Raw genomic sequence first — 10,000 nt, forward strand, 5'->3', positions numbered from 1 at the left:
CCCCGCCCACACACACACACACACACACACACGTACTCACATTGATGCGCGTGTGGTTGGTGACCAATGATGAACCCCCCCCCCTCCCTCCCGCCTCTCCAGTCGACCGGAAAGTTGTTCCGAGTGTTTCCTGAAACAGGACGGGACACACTGGCCGTATTGCACCAAATTCATTCCTCCATCAGACGAGGGCATGCGCCCGCACGTGAGTTGATCTGCGAGCTGCTGTATGCACATTGTATCACGTCATGCTGGCACTTTCCATACACATACACACGTGTGCGTACGCGCTCATTTGTCTCAATCCACAGCAGCCACACTTCTCATCACCAACACACCTCACTTTCTCCATCTGAGTTCCCACTCATCACTCTCCACTGTCACCTGCCCGTCCAATACCACCACCACAACAACAACAACATCAACAACAACAACAACAACAACAACAACAACAACAACAACAACAACAACAACAACAACAACAACAACGTGTGTATGTGTGTGTGTGTGTGTGTGTGTGTGTGCAGCGGGTGAGCGATTCGGGGTCTGTGTCGTCGCGGTCGTCCCGGTCTCGGCCCGCACTCAACAACCCAGATGACATGCCAGACATCAAGACAATGAAGAGGTGCCAATGACACCTGTTGCATGGGATGGTGGTGGTGATGATCGAAGAGGGTGTGATGCATCGTGTTGCTCTCTCTCCAACATGTCAGTCGTCCTCCGCTCACTTCTGATTCGTCTTCGCAACACCCCACACCCCTGCACCTCCACCACACCCCAACTGCACCACCACCACACCCCAACTGCACCACCACCACACCCAACTGCACCACCACCGCACCCCAACTGCACCTCCACCGCACCCCAACTGCACCTCCACCGCACCCCAACTGCACCTCCACCGCCGTCTCTCCCTCCGCACACACACACACACACACACACACACACACACACACACACACACACACACACACACACACACACACACACACACACACACCTTCCATCGCGACAGACGCCGGCGTCCACAGCAGCAGCAGCCGGACCCGCACGAGGAAGAGCTGAAGAAGAAGAGTCGCCCTCAGGAGTCCGGCATCATCTGCCGCGGGTGCAGCCTGCCCCTCGTGATTGGCGAGGTGGTCGTGCAGATTGGCCGGCTTGAGGTGAGCTAATGTGCAAAGGGGCTGGGATAAAGATGGGATGGGATGGGGCTGTAAGTTTGAACTCCTTTCGGCTCGCTGGCAAGAAAGAAGAGAGAAGCGTTCATGGTTCCACCGCACTTGTGCACTCACTCACAAACACACACGCACATCCCTTCTTTTCTTCTTGTTGCAGCCTGAGGAGCGATCATACTTCCACCCGATGTGCGTCATCTGTTCGCAGTGCGGCGAGCTGCTCGTGGATCTCAGATGCTTTGTCGACATTGGATGGGTGCGTGACTCACTTCAATGCATACGCTCATGTGTGACGCTGCTCTCTTTGGCGGTTGTCCTTCTCGAACACACACACACACACACACACACACACACACACACACACACACACACACACACACACACACACACACACACACACACACACACACACACACACACGATCGCACACTGCTTTGCGGCCACCCCCTCCCGCCACTGGCCATGATGCTTCATGACCGTGCCACGAAACCATCATGGCATCACAGGAGGAGCGTGGAACACCAGGTGCAGAGGAGCGATTGTTCTGTGGCCGCCACTGGGCAGACAACCGAAGGCCAAGGTCGGCAGCATGCTGTCCGTGTATTGTGTGCGCGCGTGCATGCATGTGTGTGTCTGTGCATGTGTGTGTGTCTGTGGTCATGTGTTCTGCTCCGTTGACTCGCCAAGTCCTCTCACGCTCACAAACACATGCACTGTCACAAACACACTCACAAAACACACACGCCACCAACAACACCCTTCCACAACCAGGTGCGCTGCGTGCGATGAAACGATCCATCAGCCAAAGCAAGTGTATGAGCTCAACACCACGTGGCACTTTCGCCACTTTGCCTGTTACATCTGCGATGCAAACCTCACTGACGCATCAACATATGTCCCTCGAGACGGAAAGTAAGTGCTGTTGGTTGTTTATCTTGCTTGCTTGCTTGCCTGCTTGTCGTTTGTGCCCTTTGTGGACAACAGCCGCTCCTCCACTGCACCAAGTCACTGATCCCATGCTCATTTCCTGTTCCCCTCACCCCCCTCACTCCCGAACACACTCGTGCGCCCTGTGCTCCTGCCAGGCCACTGTGCATGGACTGCTACACGCAGCACATTGCCGACAAATGTGTTGCCTGTGGACGCGCCATTGACGCCTCGCGTGGTGGCGGCGGCAAGGTGCGTGACCGAACAAATGCATGTGCGATGGTGTGTGTGTGTGTGTGTGTGTGTGTGTGTGTGTGTGTGTGTGTGTGTGTGTGTGTGTCTGTGTGTCTGTGTGTCTGTGTGTGTCTGTGTGTGTCTGTGGTTGTTTGGGATTGCAATGATGCTGCTTTTTGCCTTGTGCACGCTGTGCCATCATTGGTCTATGGTGTTACATCTGTGCTTGTCTGTTGTCACACCTCGCCACAATCCTCACCTGTGTGCCTTCTTTGAACTTGTGCGTCTCTTTTCGAAGATTTCCATCCAAGACAAGCACTGGCATCCAAAGTGCTTCGCCTGCAAGATGTGCAAAACATCGCTCAAGGTGTGTGTGTGTGTGTGCGTGTCTGTGTGTCTGCGTGTCTGTGTCTGTGTCTGTGTCTGTGTGCGTGCGTGTGTCTGTGTGTCTGTGTCTGTGTGTGCCCCTGTTTTCGCTTGCACCACCTCCCACATTCGCTTCACACGACTTCACACTGCGTTGCCACACCGCCCCCGCTTGTCTCACTGCTGCCAGGGAAAGCCGTGCGTGCCAAAGGGCACACGCGTGTATTGTAAAAAGTGCTACAAGAAGGTCGCGAAGGTCAAGTGACATAAGGCTGGCACTCCCGCACCACTCTCGGACACCACACCAGCTCGCCCCTCCCGCTTGCCTTGCTCTCTCGTTTGATTGCTTTTTCTTGTATTCATTCCTTGCTCGCTTGCTCGTTGGCTGAAAGGGTCTCGTTTATGCCACAGTGCTTTGCACATCAATATACGTACATCAACACGCACGCGCAGCTCCAAGACTGGCAACAAGGAAATGATAACCATGCCAGACACAACAAGCCAGAGCATGCGTGTGAGTGTGTGGGTGTATTTTGCGATTCCGTTTCCGTCCCAATTTCCATGTCCATCTTCATCAGCACCACCATCAACTACGCCTACAACCAAATACATGTGACGTTACTGCGCGGCCTTCTTGCGCATCTCCCGCAGCTTCTTGAGCACCAAATCACGCCGCGCCTTGCCAGACGACGTCTTAAGCATCTTCTTCATCAGTGTCGCCTTGGCTCCCGTTGCCTTGCCCTTGTTCGTCTTGGCTGCAACCTTCGCCACGCTCGCCTTTGCCTCTGCCGCTGCTGGTGCTGCGCTGCTTGCACTGCTGTTGCCGGTCGCGGTTGCTTCCTCAGACTTGCTGCTCTTCTGTTGCGTCTTGGCAGTCTTTGCCTTTGCCTTGGCGGATGTTGTCTTGGCCGTGGCCTTTGCGCTGGCAGGAGCAGCTGTTTCTGTTGTCTTTGCCTTCTCCTGCTTGACTGCATTGGTTTTGGGCGCAGTGGTGGCGCTCGGTTTGGCTGCAGAAGCCTGAGTCTTCTTTTGTCGCTGTTGTTGCTTCGGCTGCTGCTTTTGCTTCTTGGGCTGTTGTTGTTGTTGTTGTTGTTGCTTCTTTTCTGTCGCCTTTGCCTCCTCCTGCTGCTGTGTGTTCTTTTGCTGTTTCTTGGGCTGCTTTTGTTGTTGGTGTTGCTTCTGTTGTTGCTGGTTCTGACCATGCTTGTTCTTCTTGCCACCCTTCTTGGTTGGCGCGCTCTTCACATCATCCTCAGCCGTGTCCATGCCATTCGCGGTGTCCTGCTTCCTCGCCTTCTGCTGCTCTTTCTTGCCCTTCTTTCCCTGCTCTTCCTTCTTTCCCTGCTTCCCTTGCTTCTTCCCTTGCTTCTTCGATTGCTCTTCCTGCTTCGCCTTGTCGTCATCCGTCTTGCTGGGAATCTGAAAACAGCAACACATCGCATCAAGACAACGTGAGTAACGAGTGAGTGGCTGCACACAACAAGCAAGTACAGAGTACACTATGTGTGTGCACGTATGTGTGCGTATGCGTGCGTGAGTGGATGGTCATTTGGCACGAGATGCTGCACCTTGTTTGAGAGCTTCTTCAGCTTGGCGACAAAGAAGCCGTCCATGTTGTGGACGTGAGGATAAAACCTCCTCGTCAACTGCATCGTCTGTCGTTTGCGTCACGTCAACAAGGCCAAACGCGCAGATATCGATGAGAAACCCCACAACATACGGAAACGCACAAGGCACGTCAAGCGAAGTGACATGCGTGGGCAGAGGGCTTCGGAGTGCACGTAACAGCACACCACACAGCACACCACACACACATACACGCACATCCCAATCGATGTCACTTACGTCTGGAAAGTGCTTTCCGCGGTAGCTCTTGAAGCCAGGGCGGCCAAAGGTAAGGCCTGTGTCCACAAGCTTCACGTTGCGCTTGCGGAGGGCATAGTTGACCACCTCCTCGTTCTCATCAACCTGCCGTTGGGACAGTAGATGGTTCAGAGGAGTGGAGGTAAGTGTGTGTGTGTGTGTGCAATTGTGTGTGTGCGTGTATGCAATTGTGTGGTTTGGATTCAACAAAAACGGGAACAACGTTGAAGAACAAGTTGGATGGAAATAGTGGAAGGAAAGGGGCGGGCAAACGAGACCCAAGATTGAAGAGGAAGAAAAGGAAGAGTGTCGGAAGGCTTTACAGCACGCTCGTTGTGAGAAAAGCAGCGAGCGTGTGAAAATCCTCCCATGCTGGTCTACCAGTATTAGGCGATGACGACCACAGTGGAGAATCCACCAAGTGTCGGCACCTTGCGTAACCGGATGAAAGGGCAAGAGGGGCAGGACACAAGGGAGAGGGCGGAGGGAAAGCGGGAGAAGGAGAGGGGGCAAGGGACAGAGAGGAGAGACAAAGGAGACAAAGGAGAAGGGGCGCAAGAACAAGCACAAAGACAAACGAACGAAAGGTTCAACAACGATGCACCGGACAACGTGCTGTATGTGTGTACTGACCATGATGGAACAGGTACTGTAGACAATGTAACCGCCCGTCTTGCTGTTTGCATCAACAGAGTCGATGGCAGCCAGAATGAGCTCCTTCTGCAGCGTCGAGCACCGCCGGAAGTCCGTCTCGTCCTGTTTGCGAAAACGACAACAATGAGGGAATGAGTGTGAGGGTGAGTGTATATTATGTTAAGGGTGTGTGTGTTAGGGTGTGTGTGTGTGTGTGTTTGGGTGTGTGTGAGTGTGAGTGTGTGTGTGTGTGAGTGTGTGATGGTACATGTGGCAGTGAAATCGACACCTGAGGCAAACTACATCATACATGCCTATGTTCGCAAGAGAGCAAATCCAAATCAATGTCAGGGTGGCTGACCTTTGTGTTCTTTGCGGAGGCGTCCTTTGAGATGACACCACTTCCACTGCACGGCGCATCAAGCAAGATGCGGTCAAACCCGCCAATCACCTGCACACATGCAACAGCAGCAGCAGCACCCATGGGGAAGAGACACGCGCGAGCAGTCACAAGTGAGTGGGTGGGGAACATGACAACAAGAGAAACAAACAACAGATGAAGTCAGTGCAATACATTGGCGCGACGAAACACATGCAGTGTCTCACCGTTGGGAAGGAGCGGCCGTCGTAGTTGCAGACCACGGTGTTGGTGACGCCAAGACGGGAGATGTTCGCCGCCAGCGATTTGATGCGCGCCTGGGAAACGTAGAGACAAGAAGAAACAAAACCACGAAAATGAGTGAAATGGCATGTGCACGTGAGGGTGGTGCACGGAGAGCAAGAACCACAGCCATAGCAACAATTATCGTGTACCTGCCACATCACGATCGACGCACAATCAGAAACCGCAGCACAATCAAGTTTGCACCACAGTAACCACGACCATGTGTCGCACCTTGTTTGCATCGTTTGCAAAGAGGACGCCCGTGTTCTTCATGAGGGCGGCAATGTACGTCGTCTTGCCACCGGGGGCTGCCGCCATGTCCAGCACGCGCTCGTTGGGCTGCGGTGCCAGCGCCATCACAGGCAGGAACGACGACGCGCTCTGGATAATGTAGTGGCCACACAGATACTGCAGGGCGAGAAAACGGGTAAGAGGAGGAAAGGAGGTAAGCGTGAGGAGCTGTGTGTGTGTGCGCGTGTCTGTGTGTGTGCGTGTGTCCGTGTGTGTGCGTGTGCGTGTGTCCGTGTGTCCGTGTGTGTGCGTGTGTCCGTGTGTGTGCGTGTGTGTCTGTGTGTATGCGTGTGTGTCTGTGTGTGGCAGCGGTCGACGGCCTGCAGACGTGCCATATACACGCACAAAATGGCCAACCCGAGCGAAAACATCAAACAACAAGGGAAACACCAAACAACAACAAACACACGCAGATGAACGGAACGACGCGAGTTGCTGCAACGCCCTAAAGCTGCATGTGACCAACCTCTGGGGTGGCGCCGATGGGCACGTTTGACTCGAAGACGACGAGGCCGACCTTGGACCAGTTGCCGACAGAGTCGAGCGAGACGCCACGGTTGGAGAGTGCCTGCATGAGGTCGCGCTGCCGGGTGCGCAGCGTGTTGGTGCGGATCGTCACGGGGCGGCGCACTTCGTTAGCCTCCAACGCGTCAACAAGCTCGTTGAGCGGGAAGAGATCCATCAGGCGCTGCATCATGCACTCGTTGTAGCCGTAGTAGGTGCACAGGTCCTTCTTCAGCAGCGTCGTGTACTCTGAACGCGACCGCGCCGGGTCACGCATCGTCTGCACGCAAAAGCAGAGTAAGCAATGGAGAGGGGGAATGTGAGGATGAAGGACCGAGGACGTTGGTGGTGGGTTCAGTCAAATAGGTTGGGGAAGCCATACAAATTGCAACTGAGTTCGTTCCACAACACATAACACAATGGTGTTCACTTGCACGTTGTGATGGCACCTTAAAGTCTTGGAGGGTGTTCATATTCTCCTTGATGCGCATCTGGATGACCATGAGATCCTCTGTGATGTTGTTCATCGACTCAATCTCGTCAAGGCTCGGCAACGCAAACTTATCCCTGCACAGATGTGATGCACATGTGCACACGCAGACATAGACATGAAAGGACAGTTTGTAAGAAGACTCAACAACAGAGGGGGATTGTGTGAGGTGGTGGGGCAAACAGGCGTCAGGGAAGCGTGCGCCCCGCAGCCTCTATATTGTGTATGTGTGCAGGCCAGTGTTCGTGTTGTCACGCGATAACTCACGATTTGTCAACGTTGGTCATCATCTCCTCCTCGGCCAATCGCCTGTTTCGCACACGCACGTGACACAAGCATGGACAATCGTAAGATTCAAGGGTAAAAAGATGAGATGATTGCACGGCAAGCAAGCGCACAGTTTGTTCACCAGGCCCCCTCCCCCGGCCTTGGCAGCAGAGCAGTTACACAATCAGAAAAGCAAAAGCGGTGCAGTCAAGGCGACGTACTCGTCTTCAGCCTCTTGTGCGTCAATTTCCTCGGCCTGGCGTTCAAAGTCATCAAGGCCCATGACCTCCACATCGCTGCCGCCCATATCATCATCCTCATCCTCATCCTCGTCCTCGCCCTCTTCGTCGTCGTCCTCAAGCATGTCGCCAAAGTCGTTCTCGTCGTCGCTGTTGGCAAAGAAGTCGCCTGCATCGCCGGCACCGTTCTCCATGTCATCATCGTCTGCCTCCTCATCGCTCTCTTCTTGTTCGCCGGCCGCATCGTCGCTTTCCTCCTCAATGTCGGACGGGGCGTCCTTGGGCTTGAGCCATGACCTGTTCTCGTCACTAAAATGCTTTGACTTGGGCATGGCCGGCACTTCCTCGGCGTCAGAGTCGCCTGCAGCGAGCGGTGGCGCAAGAGCATTGGAGAAGTGAGTGAGCGCGCGTTGTCATTTGGGTGTGTGTGTGTGTGTGTGCGTGTGTGTGTGCCTGTGTGTGTGTGTGTGTCTGCAAGAGCTGTGAAGTGGACGGGCAGCAAACATCAAGTGCAGGTGCACCAAGTGCCGGTGCGACCAACGATGAGCAGAGCTGAGCTGAACACAAACGTGTTAACAACTCGCACACACGCATTGACAACTACGCGAAGTGTGTTGGAAACCTTACCGAAGAAGTCTGCCTCGTGGGCGGCGGTATCCATGTCTGCGTCAAACTCGTCCGCCACCTCCTGCTGCTGCTTCTTCTGCTTCTGCTTCTGCGCCTTTGCCTCGAGTTGCGCCTGGCGTGCTTCTTCCTTCATGGCTTCAACCATTGCCTTCTTCTTCAGCCTGAACAAGAACAACGAGGATTGGGCAGAGCAGGGAGAACACGGGTGAGAGATGGAAGCGATCGCACCGGAGACGTGGGCTTGACGCGGTGCAATCGAGATAACGTGAGGTGCAATGACAAGACAAGGAAGTCAAGCATGTGTGCACTTCGAGCATCACTCACTGCTTGCGGAGACGCCTTGGATTCCTTGGCTTCTTCTCTGTTTTGACGTCACGAAAGTTGAATCGATGCACGAGGTGAGCGTGGGGAGAAAGAAGGAGTGAGAGACACACAGACACACAGAGGGGAGCAAACAGGTGAAGTTGGTTGATCAGACAGAGCGAGTGAGTGAGTAAGCGAGTGAGTGAGTGAGCGAGTGAGTGAGAGGGCGCTTCGTGTGTGAAAGACAAGGAGAACGAGATGCGCAGGTGCACAATGGCAGGAGCTCGAAGAGCGCACGCGATACCTTCTGTGCCTGGAAGAGGGGCTGGGTCCTTTTGCTTACGAGACTTCCTCCCGGGGCCACGAACCTGGCTGGGATCGTCATAGCGCTTGCGTCCCATGGCGTGTGTGTGTGTGTGTGTGTGTGTGTGTGTGTGTGTGTGTGTGTAGAGGTAGAGGGAGAGAGGGGTGGGGGGAGAGGGAGAGTGTGTGTCGTGTGGTGTGCGGCTTAGTGGATGAAGTGCGACACGTGCGCAGAGAAAAAGAAGCAGCAAAGGGAAAATACACGCAGAGAAGAACAAGCTTGAGGAGAGAAAAACTTTGTGGGGAGCACGTGGCAAAAAGAGCAACATCAAGGGCGCAAGGGCAAATTTGACTTGCTCTGCGATCATCCAAAGGCAACTTTGACTTGGACATGGCGGATCAGGCGAACAAGTACGATGGCTTGCTGGCCAAGTACGCCGAGGTGAGTGCTGAGCAGTGTCTGTGGCTGTGATGGTGTTGTCTGCGTGTGTGTCTGTGTCTGTGTCTGTGCGTCTGTGTGTGTGTGTGTGTGTGTGTGTGTGTCTGTCTGTGTGTGTGTGTGTGCTTGTGTGTGTGTGTGTGTGTCTGTGTGTGCCGGTCTCTGCCTGCCGTTGTTCGGACAAGGTCTGGTGCATTCACGCCACCCTTCTGCTCTAACCTGTTCTTCCTCTTGCTCTCATCACCACCCACCAACAGCTGAAGCAGAAGCACACGGTGCTGAAGCGAGCCATGAAGGAGATGCAGGCCCAACAACAGCAAGGCCAGCAACAACATGGCCAGCATGGGCAGCAAGGGCAGGGGCCGTCTGAAGGTTATGCGGACGCAACCATGAGCCTCAAGGTGAGCAATTTCCGACACTGTCTTGCAGTAGCACCATCAACTACATGCGATGACTGCATGACCGGTGGCTGTGCTGTCAGCCGCCTACACAACTTGTTGTGCACTGACGTTATTCTCTAACCGCCCACAAAAAGACCCACAACATGCGTTTACAGACACACACACAAACGCATGGATGAAGCTCACACTTTTTTTTTGTCTTGCTTCTTTTCCCTTCTCTCCTCTAGGAGCAACTTCGTGGCCGAGATCAGCGTATCCGCGATCTACGGCAAGA

The 10,000-nt window shown here is 54.2% G+C and overlaps 3 protein-coding genes across 3 annotated transcripts in view; 2 read left to right on the top strand and 1 right to left on the bottom strand.

Annotated features, from left to right (window-relative positions):
- The first annotated feature begins 100 nt into the window (after positions 1-100).
- PTSG_03013 (uncharacterized protein) lies at positions 101-3,148 on the top strand. Its single transcript, XM_004996475.1, has 9 exons — positions 101-205; positions 528-625; positions 1,016-1,163; positions 1,336-1,431; positions 1,682-1,755; positions 1,947-2,087; positions 2,261-2,354; positions 2,635-2,703; positions 2,893-3,148. Exons 1-9 carry the CDS (start codon positions 194-196, stop codon positions 2,965-2,967), a joined length of 807 nt encoding a protein of 268 aa, XP_004996532.1. The 5' UTR covers positions 101-193; the 3' UTR covers positions 2,968-3,148.
- On the bottom strand, positions 3,048-9,132 carry PTSG_03014 (uncharacterized protein). Its single transcript, XM_004996476.1, has 14 exons — positions 8,888-9,132; positions 8,605-8,641; positions 8,281-8,441; positions 7,636-8,014; positions 7,415-7,456; positions 7,107-7,224; positions 6,620-6,937; positions 6,094-6,270; positions 5,805-5,894; positions 5,560-5,649; positions 5,199-5,321; positions 4,548-4,670; positions 4,271-4,357; positions 3,048-4,121 (listed from the first exon to the last, which is right to left on the bottom strand). The coding sequence occupies exons 1-14, from the start codon at positions 8,982-8,984 to the stop codon at positions 3,321-3,323; spliced, it is 2,643 nt and encodes an 880-aa protein (XP_004996533.1). The 5' UTR covers positions 8,985-9,132; the 3' UTR covers positions 3,048-3,320.
- A 145-nt stretch (positions 9,133-9,277) lies between these two features.
- Positions 9,278-10,000, top strand: part of PTSG_03015 (uncharacterized protein) — a gene marked incomplete at its 5' end in the record, with an annotated part of 6,004 nt that continues 5,281 nt past the window's right edge. The window contains 3 exons of the mRNA XM_004996477.1: positions 9,278-9,328; positions 9,583-9,726; positions 9,954-10,000. The exon at positions 9,954-10,000 is cut by the window's right edge and continues 31 nt beyond it. Of these exons, the coding sequence (XP_004996534.1) occupies positions 9,278-9,328; positions 9,583-9,726; positions 9,954-10,000 (242 nt within the window). The remainder of the gene's footprint in view (positions 9,329-9,582; positions 9,727-9,953) is intronic.

This window comes from Salpingoeca rosetta (assembly GCF_000188695.1).
Source record: "Salpingoeca rosetta unplaced genomic scaffold supercont1.6, whole genome shotgun sequence".
Taxonomy (NCBI): Eukaryota; class Choanoflagellata; order Craspedida; family Salpingoecidae; genus Salpingoeca; species Salpingoeca rosetta.

Excerpts from the sequence above, each read along its gene's own strand:
- PTSG_03013 (XM_004996475.1), top strand. Across the intron at positions 1,164-1,335 it reads TGCAGATTGGCCGGCTTGAG|CCTGAGGAGCGATCATACTT; the intron begins GTGAGCTAATGT and ends TTCTTGTTGCAG. Across the intron at positions 2,088-2,260 it reads TATGTCCCTCGAGACGGAAA|GCCACTGTGCATGGACTGCT; the intron begins GTAAGTGCTGTT and ends TGCTCCTGCCAG.
- PTSG_03014 (XM_004996476.1), bottom strand. The coding sequence starts at position 8,984 with ATGGGACGCAAGCGCTATGACGATCCCAGCCAGGTTCGTGGCCCCGGG. Across the intron at positions 8,442-8,604 it reads CCAAGGCGTCTCCGCAAGCA|GCTGAAGAAGAAGGCAATGG; the intron begins GTGAGTGATGCT and ends GTTCTTGTTCAG. Across the intron at positions 5,895-6,093 it reads TTGCAAACGATGCAAACAAG|GCGCGCATCAAATCGCTGGC; the intron begins GTGCGACACATG and ends TACGTTTCCCAG.